General features: G+C 44.6%; 2 protein-coding genes and 1 long non-coding RNA gene across 3 annotated transcripts; 1 reads left to right on the top strand and 2 right to left on the bottom strand.

Annotated features, from left to right (window-relative positions):
- Positions 1 to 1,147: 1,147 nt before the first annotated feature.
- LOC111255746 lies at positions 1,148 to 2,394 on the bottom strand. Its single transcript, XR_002675657.1, has 2 exons — positions 1,614 to 2,394; positions 1,148 to 1,538 (listed from the first exon to the last, which is right to left on the bottom strand). It is a non-coding gene; the product is annotated as an uncharacterized LOC111255746 (long non-coding RNA).
- A 3,822-nt stretch (positions 2,395 to 6,216) lies between these two features.
- Positions 6,217 to 9,192, bottom strand: LOC101759583 (protein LOL3). Its single transcript, XM_004982291.3, has 7 exons — positions 8,936 to 9,192; positions 8,533 to 8,646; positions 7,399 to 7,512; positions 7,168 to 7,277; positions 6,995 to 7,072; positions 6,835 to 6,906; positions 6,217 to 6,741 (listed from the first exon to the last, which is right to left on the bottom strand). Exons 2-7 carry the CDS (start codon positions 8,642 to 8,644, stop codon positions 6,700 to 6,702), a joined length of 528 nt encoding a protein of 175 aa, XP_004982348.1. The 5' UTR covers positions 8,645 to 8,646; positions 8,936 to 9,192; the 3' UTR covers positions 6,217 to 6,699.
- Positions 9,193 to 11,988: 2,796 nt separating this feature from the next.
- LOC101759179 (DNA repair protein recA homolog 1, chloroplastic) lies at positions 11,989 to 17,259 on the top strand. Its single transcript, XM_004982290.2, has 13 exons — positions 11,989 to 12,276; positions 13,360 to 13,451; positions 13,530 to 13,605; positions 13,787 to 13,849; positions 13,948 to 14,077; positions 14,989 to 15,074; positions 15,161 to 15,286; positions 15,370 to 15,474; positions 15,555 to 15,611; positions 15,702 to 15,764; positions 15,827 to 15,903; positions 16,370 to 16,442; positions 16,857 to 17,259. Exons 1-13 carry the CDS (start codon positions 12,073 to 12,075, stop codon positions 16,956 to 16,958), a joined length of 1,254 nt encoding a protein of 417 aa, XP_004982347.1. The 5' UTR covers positions 11,989 to 12,072; the 3' UTR covers positions 16,959 to 17,259.
- Positions 17,260 to 17,938: the final 679 nt, after the last annotated feature.

Here is a 17,938-nt window from a genome sequence, read left to right as displayed (position 1 = left end):
CAACATTTCAAAGACAGTAAGTCACTAAGCTACTCACATCACGAACAAACCTATCTCCGTAGCTACAACTTTGCAAGTATCTTTCTACTCATTACATTGGATCAAACGATGGCATTTATGTTTTGAAAGCTTCATTCTTATTAAAATCTAACTAGTTCTGTCAATTATTATTACAGTCCCGCAATATGCCTGCTGGCTATTATATGTGCTGTATGTAAGGACTGACATTGCTCTGATAATCTAATATGTTTGAATTATATGTGTGACAATTTCCTTTAGAAAAAGGTGAGCAGGCCTCAACATGACTAACTTTGACTGGGCTATAGACACATTCAGAGGTAAAATATCATTTATAATTCCTCGGGTAGTAAAAGGCTCAAAGAGTAAACTAGGGACCATCTCCCTTGAAAAGAATAAAGGGAAGAAAAAGAAAAGTGGTAGAGAGAAAGGCAACGATCCTACCCATCCATTCTAGCATGTTTTTCTTTTTTTTATGCGTGTATAGTTAACTTCATATGTTTGAATATAGGGCAAGATTCAATAAATGCAGCAAATAATAGATATGAAGGATATGAAGCTGCTGACCGAGAGCAATTTATCGTAAGTCATATGACTTGGACTATATTCACTTTTCATATTTGTTTTGCTTACATGCAACTTTTTATAAACAATTTCATATTCTGTCATACAGGATCTTAACGATGGTACGATTGATGATAGCAATTTCTCTACTGTTGGTGCTCCATATATCCAAGGAGGATATACAAATCTATTACTTGGAGTTGATCAAGCTGCAACATTACAGCCCACTATTAAGAAATTAAATTTTGATGGAGTGCCAAAGTAACAAAAACAAGTGACCTTGCTTTGTTACACAGAATTTTATTTTCATTTGTGCTATGTTGGGACCATATATTTGTTATCTATGTATGACATGTAACTCATTTATATTGTTTGAGAATATGGCTGCGAGCCTTTCAGTATTAGCAGTTTAATTTTATGGACCAAATCATTTCTTGTTTGACAATGTGATTGCTACAATAATTGGATGAAATCTGTGCCTTTTCACATCCAAGGATAGCTGTAAGAGAGTTCATTCAGGAATGCGGTTTTCATTCAGCAATTTATGAACACCAAATCTTTGCCATAGGACAAATTGATAGCAACCAACACTTTTCATTCAGAGCAAAAGGCTAGTATAGTTACAAGTTTTGACGATGTTTCAGAACTAGCTAGCTGCTATCAGAACTAGATATGATGTTAATTGGTATGGAGTACATTATCCAAGAAGAGCAAACACATCTTTTATTCATTATTCTTCAGACGGGTTTGCTTCAGGTCAGATGTCCGGAGGTACCAACTTCAACATCGGCTTGTCCTCTTCCTTGGCTTCCAGCAGCATCTTCACCACGACCCTCATTGGTGGATGGCTCTTTGGATTGTTCGAGACACAGAGCAGTGCAACCTTCGGTGCTTGATTTATAAGAGTCTTGTATTTCAGCAAACTTGATCTTTCGCCAGCTTGATAATTTAACCACCTGGCAAAAGAAAAGAAGTAGTTAGCACTTCACTTTACCTCAAACATTCAGCAACGACATGGAAGAGTGGTTTACCATCTGCTTCAAAGCAGCCATGTCTTTCTTCAATTTATACATCACCATGTTTTTTTCCATTTAAGAACTTCCTGCAACATGAAAGGAAGAAGAATTACAAGTTGGGCATCAGATCAGCTTGACAGTAACCACTAAGCAGAGTTTCGGACAGAACAGTTATTGTTGGCCTGGTCTCAGAGATTGCTGCAAATTGAGTGACAAGCATAGCAACTGAACAATTCCTGAAGCAATTGAGTGACAAGCATGGCATAACAACTGAACAATTGACCTGGCCACGGCAGGGACTGAATTGGCGGACAGATAGCCGGGGCAGGGGAACAAGAGGGCGGCCAAGGCAAGGACGGGCGGACAGGGGCAGAACTCGAGGAGGGACGGGATCCGATGGTAGACCGGCGCATGGCCACGGCAGAGACGGGATCTGGCGGCGGCGGCGGATTTGGGAGCTTACTCACTCACTCGGCAACAACGAGAGTGGGCCCTTCTTACACCTGCCCCGGCAGAGCACCAGGAGCGGCAGCTCGATGGCCTCCCGCATGGCTGCCCCATCTCAGCTCCTTCTTCTACCCTACGGCCGGGCTCGACAAACAGGCGAGGCGAGGACGGCCGGGCGCGCAAGCCGCCGGACCAGGCGAGGAGGGCCGGACGGACGATGGCGGGTCCCATAGTGGAGCAGCTGATGGAGGGGAGAGCGGGAGGGTGCGGAGGGGAGACACCGCTCCTGAGCGGCGGCGCGTGTTGGAGCCGAGCCGCACGCATGACATCGGCACCTGGAGCTGAGTGAGCGACTATCGAGCCGAGCGAGGAACGCGTGGGAGGCGGAAAGCAGGCAAATGTCGGATCCTCCAGTTGTCCACGTGCTGCGCATTTGGAGCAGGACTGTACCAGGCGATGCAGCCCGGCTGCACCAAATTTTTAAACGTGTAAAAGAATGCTTCGAGCTATATTCCGCCTGACGTCACCACTGCCTTCTCTTCCCAAACCCTTGGGTAGCTGTCCACATGCATGGTGCATGGCTAATCATAGAAACAAAAACCAACAACCCTTAGGGCAAAAATAGCCGCTACCATAACCCCCACCCCCACCCCCCATGGCAACACTAATTAGGCAATGGAATTTGCACAATTAGTTGATTAAATTATGTACTTTTCAATTAATTTAGGGAGTAGCATTAGATTTTAGCAAAGAGAAAATAGTGGATGAAATGGATGTCCTCTAGCTAAATGAATTAATTTACAATATATGAGTTAATGATTTTCTATATAGAAGTTTACTATGTGCATTTCCATATATAGTGTATGACTCTTCTTGACCCCCAATGTTAAATCCTGGCTTCATCCCTGACAACAACAATTCTACCCCAAAACCGACTCCCATGGCCTCGACTGGTCGAACTTGTCCGAACTAAACCCTGATCTAGGTTTCCAATTTCCCCGAATCAAACAATAGGTGTGGGCTTCACTTTTGATAGGGATGAAATGGAGGTTTCAGGATCGGTGCAGTAAGTTTTCACAAAAAAAAAAAAAGGATCGGTGCAGTAGGGGGTACTAGGTTCATGGGCAAGTGAGCCGGCCCAACCATTTCTTGATTCATTCTTTTCTATCCATCATGTGAAAATTAAGGAAGACCGCATATGACTATTAATTATAAGTAAAGCAGCTCTAGCCACCAACCGATTTTACACCCTAACTCAAACGTCTCTGATTTATCGTAATTAATCTTTACACCTCATGACATCTCAACACGAAAAATAATCAACTTGAAATTTTTATTCTATAAATATCTTATTACAGAAAAATTAGAGTGACATCTGCGTATGTCAGCACACTAAACTGATTTTTTGGAACAATATTATTTTATTAGAAATTAAAAATACTCCCATCTAAGTAAGGTGCAATAATAGGTTGGCATTTGAATCGCCAATAGGGGGCCCCTTGGCACTGGGCATTGCTGATATGGTGATGTAGATCACTCACATGGCCGACATATCCAGTGTCCTGCAGCCCCATAACTATTTATATGACCTTGGATGAAGATGAATGTTGCAGCTCTCAACCATGAAAATGTTGGCAAAGAATATTTTTAACATTCTAGATTATTTTTGTGTCATCTAATTGGATTTAAATGAAAAAAGTGATATAGCAAAGTTGCATATATTATCAAGATATACATTTTTTGCATAAATATTATCTCAATCTGAACTCATATGACTTCCCTACTTGCCACTAGATGGTACCTAAATTCTCATCTACAATTGAGAAACTCGCTATCCTCTCAATAATGCCACTACTTTAAATTTCTGAGTGTTTTATACCACTCCCGTGAGTGTTTTGTACCACTCCAGTGAGTGCAATTTTTACTCACGTTCGATCAGCGTTTTTGATAAAATACCCATAGTGCCCTTCTTACAAGTGGCCCCTACATTATCCTCTGTCTCCCTAGTCCCTTACTCCTTTTCCTCTCCCAGAGGCGTGCAAGCTCTTTTCTGATGTGGGATGGAGTATTTGACTGGTCGTTGCCTCTCGCTCTCGTCCCCAGCGTTGCTTGTACAAGCTTCTCTCACGAGTAAAATGCACCAGCAGTACATGAAATTGGCAGCAAGTGCCATCCAGGTTCATCCAGGTTCCTGAACTCCTAAAATGCACACTAGATGTCCAAATCTCCACAATCCATCTTAGGCTCGTTTGGCAGGGCTGCGGTTGTGGCTGAAACAGCTGCGGCTGTGGCTTCTTCGGTGAATCAATTTTTTCTGACTTTCGCTTGTCTAGATGGAAAAACGTTTGGCAAAACGGTTTCTCGTAGCTGTGTAACATGGATAAAAATGATGAAATGTCTATAATGCTCTTATCCTTTTTATTTTTATTTTTCGGTTTTCTCCTCCTATTTTTTCTCCTCTCTTTATTCCCCCTTCTCTCCCATTTCTCTTTTTTTTCTTTTTTCCTTTCTCCTTTTCTCTTCTCTTCCTATTCTTTCCCCTTCCCTTCCCTTCCTCTCTCTTTCTTATCCATTCACCCGTGGCCGGCCACCACCACCCCGCGCCTCTGCTCCCGCGCTCGCGCCTCTTCTCCCGCCGCCGACGCCGACACCATCACCCATGCCCCGTCACCCTCCAGCTCCGCCCTGCCCCGCACCTGCTACCACCGGCCGTTCGCCTCCCCGCGCCCGCCGGTCGTCTCCCCTGCGCCCGTCTAGCCTTAGGCGTCCCCTGCAGTGGCCTCGCGCGGGAGCTCGACGCCGCCGTGCCGCAGGTCGAGGCCACCGAGCAGGAGGTCGCAGCAGGTCGACGCCGCCAAGGCTACGGCAGCCGCGGCCAGGAACTGCTTCGACGAGTCGTCGGAGGCTGCCGCCACACCCTACTGCCTCCCTCCGCCTCGCGCCCCAAGGTCCCAGCGCCACCTTCCTCCGCCTTGCCCTCCTGCGTCTGCCGTCCTCCGCCGTGGGCCATGGTGGGCAAAAGGGTCTGATGCCCCCGCGACCGAGGGTGAAGCCGCGGGGAGCCCATTTTTTCGGCTTCTCCTCCTCCGAAATGCTCCAAAGAGCGGATTTCACGGAGCTTTTTGACCTAAGTCGTTTTGCTCCGTCCCCTTTGGTAGGGCTTCACCAGAAGCCGGTGAAGAAGCCAGTGGTGAAGCCCTGCCAAAGGGGGTCTTAAATGACACACGTAGCACGCTGACTGTCTGGTGACGTGGTCCGATATGTGAGACCCACATGTCTCGTGTCCACCTACCTTCTCCCCTTCTCTCTTTCTCCTACTTCTCCCTGCCGCCACAACGCTCCAACCTTCGCGCCGTCCAAGCTCGCTCTGTTCACCGCACCACTTGACCTCATCGCTCTCCGCCGATGGAGTGGGGTTGAGGCGGCAACCCAACCACGCCCGTCCGCCCACCGCCAAGGCTCGCCCCTCCTCTGCGCCGCTCTAACCTCGCCCCACCGCAACCGCCCGACCTTGCCTCGTCCACGGCCGCGCGTGCGCGAGCTCAAGCACCTCACCGGCAGGCAGCGGTAGCCTCGCGAGGATCCATGCGACGGAGAGAGAGGTGGACATGACATGTGGGTCCCACATGTCAGGCCACGTTACCGCACAGTTAGCGTGCCACGCGTGTAGTTTAAGATAGGTTGTGGAGATTTGGACGCTAGGTGAACGGATTAGCAAGTTTAGGTGAACGGATTAGCAAGTTTAGGAAGAAGTTGATGACACTCGCTGCCAAGTTCATGTACCGTTGGTGCATTTTACTCCCTTTCTCACCCACGCAGTTGCGGTGCCTCCGGCCATGGCCTGTCCTGCTTGCATTAGCAATGACGCACGGAGGCACGGCGTGGCTGTGGGAGGAAAGAAAAACGGCCTTGCCGTTCCGGGGAAAAGAAGGATGCCGTGGTGTACGATATCTTGGTTTGTGTAATGGTCAACCAAACTTCGGCGCTCACCCTCGGATAATCGGTCATGTAGAAACTAATAAAGCTTTGAATCTTCTCTTGAAGAAGAAATACTATGACTTGCATGATTCACTTTCAACTTGCACGCTCCCGAACACAAACAGTTTCTGTATCAATCCAGAGAACAAAACAATCCAGTTCCAAAAAAAAAAAATCAAAACTACAAAGCAAATGCTCAAGCCAAAGGAAAAGTCACTGGTCGATCTGAGTATCACAGCTCCTATTCAGTGTCATTGTTTGCAGTATATTCCTTCTAAAATGCAAACCGTACATGTATAATAGTAACCACTATCAACAATAAAGATTGAAGACAACACAAACTAACAAACAAATTGTACCAAAGCATGTATACAACTAAATGAAACTATGCTATCATTCCCCTCAACTATCTGATCACACGGTGAAATCTAGCAGCATTCATATACACACAAAAAAAGAATCGATCGATTCAAGACACAGATTTCGACCTTCATGGGTTCATTTGCAAGATCCCAGAAATACTTGGTGTATCTTTGTTCTTCAAGGACAACCAAGCAATATCTTTGTTCTTCAAGGACAACCAAGCAACCAATCACTGGGCAGCACTATAACTTATGGTACTTCTTGGCTTCTGATATAGAACACACAACAATGATGTACAACGTAATGATAGCAGTCAGTTTTTCCCAGTTGTGACTCCAACGACAACGTTGCTCACCTGTGTATAAAGTTATAAAACGAAGTAAATTCCAAGGTTCAAGCAGCATTGGAGAAGATGCAAATCAGTATATTGAGGTAAAAAGGAGCTTACAAGTTTTCCCTTATCATCAACTGTCATAGGGTTCTCAACAACAACAGTTACATTCTGGGGTTGAGATTTAGGCTGCAAGATGAAAACCCAAAATGTGGCAAATCACTCACATGTCAAGAATGATTGGTTAGGCCATTAAATTTCACTGATGTGAACTTACAGCAGAAGTAGATGAGGTACTATATGAAGGTCCATTGGATGCTGGCCTTGCGGATGTTGTGGGTGCCACTGTATTTACCTGAGATTCAGAACAAAGGTTATTCAAAATCAGTACTCTGACATAATAATTAATCACACTTCTGGTAAGTATGGGCAGAATGAGTCTTAACGTACTCCAGTAGCAGTGACATGATTGCATATGGCACATTTTACTGAATGTGCTCCATATGGATACATCAAAGTTGTCTGGCAGCGGCCGCAGTTTACATGAGCTATATTATTCACTGCACAAAGGAGAAATTACTCATCTGTAAGAAGGGATAATTTCACAAATGGACGAACATCCAAAAGTAGCTAAGTACAAGCTCAGAGGGAGAAGAAGGATAGAAAAAGAATCAGCAGTACCTGGTCTAACAAGATTGACTGTATTGCAACACGAACACCTTACAGTGTCTGCACTGCGAGTATACATCAGCAAAGTTCGACAACCACCACATATAAGCTGAGCCATATCTAGTCCTGCATTACAAATTTAAATAACTTTTATAAGCACATTAAAATAGTGTGTCAAGCACTATGAACCAGTTATAGGCCTTGGAAGTGCTTCATGCAAAAGGCCAAAAAAAATTGCTTCATGAAAATGAGGGCAAAAGACAGAGAAGGTAAAACATTGATATTGTAGTGTTGGACTCATTTCAAAACGAATAGTGAACAGGTGCATGGTGGTAGAAATGAATGGAGTGCAGAGGTGAGTGCAGATATAAATTTCCAACAAAAAGGATAATGTTGGTGCAGTGGCTTTTTAATACCACGTTCTACCAAAGGCAGGGATACAAACATGCTGATGAAAGCAATCAAAATTGGAGCAACAAGTGACCGAGCATGTTTATTTTTCTGGTGAGCATGTTGACTCGCCAAATTGATTCAGGGATGGGATTGGGAAAAATAAAGGAAGACATCAGAAGAGGCGTGGCAAGTGGAACACTATGGATTGGCAAATGTTCTCAAGAATGACGGAGGCCTATAAAGCACAATTAATGAAAACCTCTGAAGGTAACCTAAGAAAAAATTGATTTATCCCAATTTCTGTAAAGTTCCAGCTTCGCTGTTTTTAATCCAGAAGGCCAGTGCCAAAGATAACGAAATGCAAACTAACCAGACTAGCATGAATCGCACTGGGATACTCCCAGTTCAAGCGCGAGAACCATACAGTAAAACATTTGACGGTCAAGCTTAACTGAAGTAATAAATGATTTTCCCAACCTAATTGAACAACCTGTATATGAATTAAGGATGTAATCATTCCCCAGTCCGTTCATGTGTGTTGGTAAACAGATTCTCCCACTACATCTACCAGACACCGTGAAACCCCGTACCTCACTATTAAAACAAACATTATTGCGCCATAACGTGAGAGCTAAGCTTTATGTTCCCCTGCACGCCAGCTGTTTCGCGCTGCCAGTGCACGACTGGCCGTAGAGGTGATGATTGCCAACCTCCCAAGCTCAGACGAAAGGAAACGAAGCGTCCAACACGTACCTGGTGGCGGCACGGTGGTGACGGCCTGGCACAGCGCGCAGCAGACGCTGGGCGCCCCTCGCGGGTAGAGCAGGACGGTCCGGCACGCGTGGCACACGATCTGGTTCTGCATAGCTGCAATTGGAGGAGAAGAAGGGCCGAATGAGCGTCCGATTCCAACCGAGATCGAAATCCACGAAGCAATCCGATCGTAGGGCGGCTGAATTCGATTGGGGGGCGACGGCGAGATCGGTCGATCGATCGATCAACCAAACAACCGCGTACCCACCGCAATCCACCCCTACGCTGCAGAAACCGAGGAACCAAACTGCTTCCCTGCCATCCCGGACGGATCCGAGCTCGATCGAGACTTAGCCAAGCGTGAGAGGAGGAGGAGGAGGAGGACGGGGACGAGGCGACTCACCGGCGTCGGGCGCGGGATGACTGCCCGCCCGTCTACGCCTCCGGTGGGGCTCCGGGAAGAAAGAGAAAGAGGTCGACGCGGCGGGGCGGCGAGCGAGCGCGGCGTCGCTTGTCTCTCCTCTCCCCGGCGGAGCGAGGGGGGCAGTTGATTCCGGATTGGATTTGTCTGGGGGAGGGGAGGGGAGGGGGAGGAGCCGAGACGAAAGTACGAAACGAGAGGGAGAGGGCGATGGCGCCGTGCCCGTGCGTTTCAGACTTTTTGGCGCAGAGGCAGAGGGCTTACCGGCTTTATCTAATCACGCGCCGACGCGGCGTTGTACACGCGGGGGGTCACGCGGTGGTCGGGCCGGGGCGCCTCTTCGTTTCCCTTTCCTGCGGGGCGGGCAGCGGTTGCTAGATTTAGCAATAATCCACGCGCCCTTTGATTTCTCAGCTCGTTTTTTTTTTACACGCGTTTGCAAAGGTTCCAGCGTCGATTCCGCGAGGCTAACCTTCCTGCGTGTTTATGGAGTATGTTTGTACAAGCACTAATTTTTGCACCATTTTTGTTTTGCGAGGGAAGGCTAATCTTCTTGGTCAGCAAACACACACATGAAGATTTGAGGGTTAGAAATAATGAAAAGGAAAAACAAATGCCCCAACGGCTAGCGCTGACAGGGGATAAAGGCCACTTTTCTTCTGTCCCTTTTTCTTTCTGTGCAAGTGAGAAGAAGATTTCTCACAGAATAAAGCAAAAGGAACGAGAAGAAAAAAAGGTAAATTATGAGATAGATGAGCACGACCTTTCATACAAGTTCTCTAGGATTCTACGTGAACGCAATCACTGACGGTGGTTCTAGAATAAGATGGCCAAAACGTCAAGAGTCAAGACCTTTTCTCTTCTCAGATCCGTTGTATAGCTGACACATTCACTGTTGACATTAGTTTTTCAGTCCTGCCTTAAGAAGCAAGCAAAAGAGACGGGGCTTTTTCATTGTCCCAGAAGAAAAAAGAAAACGTCGAGAAAAAAACAGGCTCCGGACACCAAACGGTTCAAGCAACCAAGATGCCCAGCAGTTATACTCTACGTACCATTTAGCAAATCCCGTTAACACGTTTGAACGAAATATTGCTCCGTTAGGATGATGTTCAAAGATGAATTATGTTCTACAGTATGAACTTTGTAGATCCCAACTTCTTATGTGCAGTTTACAAGAGGACATATCGGAGCATGTCTCGCAGTCACAGTACCGAGGGTATAACATAATTCGTAAAATATTTCAGCCATCTTATTAGTTGAGGCTATCGTTGGATGATTCAAACAAGAGGTCAAAACAAACACATTATTTTCATAGATGAAAGCAATATATAGGACAGAGTCAACCGGGTAATAATACTATAATAGTGGATCAGAAGTCCTAGCCCAATGGTGGATTGGTGGCACAATAAAGAGGACAAATATTTGTTCTCAAAGAAGAAGGGTTTTCTTTACATTCAAGATGTCTATATATTCATTTGCAAAGGGCATGTCGATTTTCCTTCAAACCATGGGCGCTTAAACATAATTGTCAACTATTTTTTTTTTGGCGTTGCAAGCGCTAGAACGTCTGATGGAAAAACTTCCCATCGGACGTTCCATTGGTCCATCGCAATATCAAAAAATAACATCTGCAACGTAGAAAATAAACGTTTGCAACATCAAAAAACATGTTGAAAAAAATTTATTAGCCATCAGTTGATGATGAGGAAAAAACCCGCCGCAACATCTGTTTCGTGTTGCATGGAACATTCAAATCTCTCATTGAAAATGCAACATCCAGATAAAACACTTGCAACATGTGTGTGAAACATATGCAACATCGCAACATCTAGATCTACTTTGCAATATCCACATGAAACACTTGCAACATTCTTCTGAAACATCTGAAACACTTGAAACATAAGCTTGTAACATGCAGCAAACCCTGACAGGAGGATCACTGCACAGCGGGATCCGACGCTGGGAAACAGTGGAGGAGGAGGAGGATGGCAGCGGCCGGCGCGGTTTGCCCCTGGCCGCGGTGGAGTCTTCTTCCTCCTAGAGTATGATAGCAGCCACCATGGATTCTTCCTCAGCCCCACGCCATTGCAATCATTTCGCGAAATTGCCCCTGTTGCTCGATGGGGACGGTGTCACCGGTGAGAATGGTGGCCTGGCGATGAGGATGCCGACTTGTGCGCTGAGCTCAACTTGCGGAGCATGGAGCGGTGGGGGAGGACCAACCTGCTGGCCGGGGCAGACTGCAGCCGCCACCGCATCCTAGTGAAGGTGGGCGGCAAGATCCGGTGGCGCCGTCACTGGCTGGCGCAGGCCAAAAGGAGCAGCAGGAGCGGCGTGGTGATCCGGTGGCAAGGAAGCGGGTCGGTGAGCCGGTGGCAAGGGAGCGGCGCGGCCGGAGCGTGCGGCTCGTGAGGATGGGGAAGAAAAGAACGATGGGAATGGATAAGGTAGACCGACTAGATAGGAAGCGCCAGGTATTTTTAGTGACGAGCGTCCGACGCGCGTCCGGACGCACAAGCCATAGTATTACCCATTTTTTTTTGGAAATATACATTTATAAAACATACTAGCAAACTGCATTACGGTGGTAAATATATTTACCAAGAAAATCTATATTGGTCATTTGTATACACACAAATTCGGTGCGCACAACTATATATAGTTTGTGATCAACTCTTTCGTTAATTGACTCCGCTTGACCAAGAATTGAAGTAAAACTGTGTTCCAATAGATCATCATGACCCTGTGAATGGATAGAGGGGCAAAGACTATCTTATGGACTTGGGTCTATTGTGAAAATTATTCACTCTATAGTAAAGTTATCTTTTGAAGATCGAATTAATATGTCATGGAAACAATAGCGACAGCAGATAATAAGCGAGAACACAAACATCACGCGAGTCACGTCAACGAAATTTCACGATCGCGCAATGATCCCATCCGACCGTCGCACGAATCTCAAGGCTCGGCTTAGGGCGTTCGGCCGCCACTACCTTCCACTTCCCTTGTAAAACGTTGCTTCTTCGGTCAGCTCTTTTCCCAACCTTTCCATTTCCACTCTCCCCGCTGACACAACCGAGCACTCGCCGCCGCCTTCGACCTCGGGGGCGGAGCTGCGCATGCCAATGGCCACCGCCGCCGTAGCTTTCACCTCCTCCCACCTCGCCCCCTCTATTTCAACCCGTATTCGCCGCAGGCGCCCCGCGCCGCGCGCCTCAGCAGGCGGCGTCACGGCGCGCGCCCGGCGGCTGCGCTGCGAGTTCGTCGCCGGCGGCGGGAACGGCGCGCTCTCCGGGGAGGACGACCCTCGACTCGTAGACCGCGTAAGAGTCTCTCTCCGCTTGCTCCGCTGTTGCTCCCTTTGCCCTTCGTTTCTTCCTCTTTCGTCTTGGTGCCATTGGGTCGAACAAGTGAGGCGCGGTCCGCGAGAACAGCTCTGTATCGTGTTCCGCGCCGACGCATCCCGGAGCGCCACGCGGCGGTGGTCAAAAAGTAAGGGCTCACAACAATGTTCGTTGCGGTGGAGTATCGTTTGTGTTCTTGTAAATGCGTCTGTCATTGTAGGAAGTGGCATTGCGCTTATTGAAGTGAACTTCTGTTTCTGGTTCTTGTGTCATTACGAACAAGGTGCATCGGATAAAGTAGACATTTGACGATTGCATCAAATGAAATGCGTCCGATGGATTAATATGCCTGACCCTATCTGCACTTGCTTCAAATCTTGCATCAGGGACGGTCTTGTCTTATCATTGTTAGGCATTTATTGCTATCCAAGTGGTCTATCGATTTGTTGATGCAGTATCGCAGTTGCTATGCTATTGGCCAATTGAACTGGCAATAGCGAGGGGAAGGAGGGGGAATAGAGCAGCATGCCTCTGTTTGGGTAAGAGAGAGATAGAGCTTGGGTTATCTTTGATTTTATTATGAGACGGGTCCCACAATAGACAGTCCACACCAACACCGTGACCTCCAATTTATTGTGTATATTTGCTGTCAGCACCCACAGGCCTGCTCGAGTTGTGATGACATAATGTGAATCAAGTGAGACTCTGCAACCCGTATGTTTTGATTTTATCAGGAACTAGTCTTTATCATTGATGAAGCAACTCTCTGCTGCAATCCACTTAGTTAAAAAAAGCTCAAACAGTACTGCAGTCAGATATACTGTGTTCTGCATTGCTGCCATATGGTTTGGATGTTTATTCCTGCTTTCCTTGAGTACAGATGTTTAATCTAGAGGGCATCAGTTATCTTGAATCGTGAAGGCATTTCGACATCTCGTACAACTTAACTTTTTTTAAATGGATGACTTACTTTCGTGAAATAGTATTCTACCTTTTGAATAGCAATCCATTACTCTGTTGCCTTGGTTTCTCAGTAATATTGATTCACAATTTCATCTGCAGCAAAAAGCTCTTGATGCGGCCATGAGTGACATAAACAACTCTTTTGGAAAAGGAAGCGTTACAAGATTAGGCAGTGCTGGTGGTGCTTTTGTGTACGTCTCTAGTTTCTTATTTCCTTCACTTAAAAGTTCATTTTCTATTTATACTGATTATTACTGTTGTCACCCCAGTGAGACGTTTCCAAGTGGTTGTCTAACACTAGATTTTGCTCTGGGTGGTGGTCTTCCAAAAGGAAGAGTAGTGGAGGTATTTTGTCATCTTATAATTTCTTCAGTAATACCCACATGGTATCGCTCATTATTGCTTTGATCTAGGCATTTTTGTGTCGGCACTTGTGGTGATTTCTGCAGAAAGTTTCAGTGATCTTACCTGTGTTTAGGGTTTTGACCTCCTGTCTTTAGATGATTTGATTTGTAAAACCATGCAGGTATATGGCCCAGAAAGCAGTGGAAAGACTACCCTAGCTCTGCATGCAATTGCTGAAATACAGGTTTGTGTTTTGAACTAATTGACGTCATGTATAAAAGGATGGAGGGAGTATCATTAGACAATTATGACAATAAAAGACGTCTGATATCCAATATGCAGAAACTAGGAGGAAATGCCATGCTTGTCGATGCAGAGCATGCTTTTGATCCAGCTTATTCGAAAGCTCTTGGGGTAGATATTGAGAATCTGATTGTCTGCCAGCCTGACAATGGAGAGATGGCACTAGAAAGTAATTATCCAACATTCGTCCTCCTACTTTAATATTAAATATACACTATGATTCTTACCCTTATTCGCCCTGTGAATCTTCTTCTCAAGTCATATACTCTTCCTCTCAGGTCTGATATTATTCCTCTATGTGGTCCTATATCTAAATTTAACATATGTGAATCTTGATGAGATGGTTTAATAGTGAAATAATTCGTTCTTATTTTAAAAAATAAAATCCATGTTCAGCTGAGGTTTTGCAATGGAACTTTATTATGTCACTCTGAGATGAAACAGAACTGTAACTTAGATTTGAAAACTACAGTTTTTTTTGTAGTACTCTGATATGCGCGTAATATCAGTAGAATATGTCCAGTGTTTCAATCACCTGATAGGCTGAAAGGTTTGTATTTTGGTATGTACCTCTAAGAAATTTGTATGTTGCACATGCTTTTATATTCACAAGTAATTTATCATCTTGTAGCCCCGTTTGGATAAAAAGGAATTTTATTGAAATAGTAGGGTTTTGCAGAATACTTTGGTATTGGAAAGCCAAGAGGTGTTTGGGTGCAAGAAATCCAGTAGTTTTTAAACCATGGTATTGCTAAAATTGTAGTCATTTGAAGTTTTAGAAACTGCACATCTCTGTTCTATAAAATTACATTTTCTTGATACCATGGTTTTTTCAAAACAACGACATCCAAACAGGCCCCTTTGATTTTTTTTTTAGAAATAGGTATTTCTTCTCGAATAAAAAGGCAGTGCATATTGGATTTTGAGAGTATAGGCCTCTACAAGCTGTGTTCCTTGATTTGTTTGTGGGTTTTTACATCAGTACGACTTTCTTTCTTTATTTGTTAACCTCGAAGGTCACTGTGTATCTGGATGTTTGTTTACATGAAAAATTGCTAATATATTCTTACTCTATATCAGTTGCGGACCGTATGTGCAGATCTGGAGCAATAGATCTCATCTGTATCGATTCAGTGTCAGCGCTCACTCCACGTGCAGAAATTGAAGTATCCTTCCCTCTCCCTTCCCATTCTTTTTCTCTGGTTCTATTTGAATTGTTGCATCAGCAATGTATAAGTGATCTATTTTTCAGGGTGAGATAGGGATGCAGCAGATGGGTCTACAAGCTCGTCTGATGAGTCAAGCATTGAGAAAGATGTCAGGCAATGCTTCAAAGGCTGGCTGTACTCTTATGTTCTTGAATCAAATAAGATACAAGGTGTGATACTGATACAGTTGCATTGACTTTTGATTGCTTATTTCCGTTTTATTATTTCTTTTGATGAATTTGGCATTCAACAGATTGGAGTATTCTATGGGAATCCTGAAGTCACTAGTGGAGGGATAGCTTTGAAATTCTTTGCATCTGTTCGCCTCGAGATACGCTCCACTGGGAAGATAAAATCTGTGAGATCAATAAAGTAAATTTCATATTTCCTGAAAGTTAGATGTGGAATGATTCTTATGCTTGTTTTTCTTTTTCTAAGGCCAAGGGAGATGAAGACGTTGGTGTGAAGGTTCGTGTCAGAGTGCAGAAGAGCAAAGTATGTCAAAATTACATCCTGTTCTTGCTATATTATGATTAACACTTTCTGCAGTAGGTATGATATCATTTTATTTTTCTTCTTTGCAAGGTCTCTAGGCCCTACAAGCAAGCTGAATTTGAAATCATTTTTGGAGAGGGTGTTAGCAAATTGGTAAGTGCGTAATTTTTAGCTTTTTCTCCCTGTAGCTTATGCTAAACAAAAATATTGGACAGGGGTGTGTTCTTGATTGTGCTGAGCTGATGGAAGTAGTTGCAAAGAAGGGTTCGTGGTATAGCTACAAAGATATGAGGTATGTCAGGGGCTTTAGAAGAGTTTAAATCTTGGATGAATTAGGTTATTAAAAATGTATTTCTTATCAGAGCTATCCTTTCATGCCATTTAGTTTTGAAAGGAACATTACTTAGACAAGTTATTTTCCTCAGTCCAATTTCCATGTGATTTTCACATGTTTAGGCTGCCATATGAGACCCTCGAAAAAACCTTCATATGGAATCCTTGTCTTTTTAGCACAGTCCTTGTTTTCTTGCAACTTACAATATAATAAGATAGCTATAAGATCTAAGTTTTAACATGGCGCCTCACTGTGTGTAAATGTGGTGTTGCGGGCAGTGGCCGATGAGGATGCTTTGTGCTGTGCTGCTTTAAGTTACATTCTGCAGTGAAATTATCTTTATATATTTTGGTCAAAAGAAAATTATCTCACTGTATTGCTGTAGCTTTGATATGTGCTCTTTTTTGCTGAAATTTTTGTTCAGATTGGGCCAAGGCAGGGAAAAGGCATTACAGTATCTCCGAGAGAACCCAACAATCTGTGATGAGATAGAAAAGGTTTGCTGGATTATACCTGGGTTTTTGGCATGAGTCTGCTACAATTGAAAAAATTTAACCCACAGTTTTCACTGACTTAAAATTTCAAACTGAAGGCTTCAATTATTGTTGATCTGATGATATAGTAACTTCAATCATATATATGCTTTTTAATATGATTGCACTTGGCATGTATTCTGAATAGGACGATTTCTTTTTTCCCCAAGAATACATGAATAGGACTTCTTAGCTTCAACATTAGGATCAAGTCCACTTTTATTGTTTCCTTTGTACCAATATAATTAGGTAATATAGGACAAATTAGTCTGTACAGGTATAAATTATCTGATGGACAATTAGTTTCCTTTCTAGAGTACTTGTGGGTCTTTCTTTGTCCATATCCTATTCCTTAGACATGCTTGGTGAACCATGCAGGTGGTTAGAGCTATGATACCAGAAGGAACCAGACATATGAGCCTACTAGCTTTTGGGCAGTCATCATTAACTGAAGATGATCAAGTGTATGATGAGCAATAGCAGTGCCTTAGGTTCTGAAGATGAACAACTGTGAAACCGTCTAGTACCACAATTCCAGGTTTTTATCCCTCTGGGATGGCAGAAAAGACCAGTGGTGATTGAATGTCAGGATCGTGCTCGTTCTTGACATCGAACAACGTGCAGTGGTGCGTGCACTGTTGGAGGGAAGTTTGGCTGATGGGTTGTGCCACTGGCCGCTGCTGGGAATGATATAACTTGGGGGGGGGGGGGGGGGGGAAGGGTTATTTTGTGTATGACAGCGGAACTGATATTTCCAATTAATGAAGCTAATGTTTATTTACACATCTGTCAACTGTTCAACAATTTGGGGCGAGCTATTAAAGTTAGGTTTTGGTGTCATTCTAACTTAACTTGATAATTGTACCATGATACAGGCAGGAGCTCTGTGGAGGGCAGATTCGGGTACCTGGTGCAAATGCATGCCTTAATAACTTCGGGCACCTGCAGCATGCTGTATTTCTGTGCCCAAAGTTAAATGAGTAGACTTCTCAAGCTGATGACTAAATTTCTGTAATCATGTAAAGTGAGGCAGTTATCCAGCGGGTTTGAGCCGTTGCAATTAAATTGTTTCAGAGGAAAGTTGCAAGCTCACGCCTGTTTGAGCCGTGATTTTGTCTGTTTTGGGACGGTTGGCCATAAAACCACGAACAAGGGATTGAGGTGCATGTCTGCAATGGCCTTCTCCTCTGCCGTCTTCGCTCTGAGAATGAGAGAGCTCGTCTTCTTCCCAGGACGCGCCGTTCCACTACCTTGTCTGCAATCTGGCGACTGAGACCTGGCACCTGGGTTGTCTTGCCCGACTCCGGCTGTGGTAGCAAGTCCCGTGTAGCCCGTTTGGGTTTTGATCCAGCTATTTCCTGAGAATGAGAAAAACTGGGTCCGGGCGTATGTTGAGGGGTTGCAGATGAATTCGAGCAAAACTGGAGCCTGGAGCTACAAGGAAAGCCAATGGAACAACA

The sequence above is a fragment of the Setaria italica genome, chromosome IX (genome assembly GCF_000263155.2).
Source record: "Setaria italica strain Yugu1 chromosome IX, Setaria_italica_v2.0, whole genome shotgun sequence".
In the NCBI taxonomy this organism is placed as follows: domain Eukaryota; kingdom Viridiplantae; phylum Streptophyta; class Magnoliopsida; order Poales; family Poaceae; genus Setaria; species Setaria italica.
The sequence above is the reverse complement of the archived record's forward strand: the minus strand, read 5'-3'. Positions and strand labels throughout refer to the sequence as shown.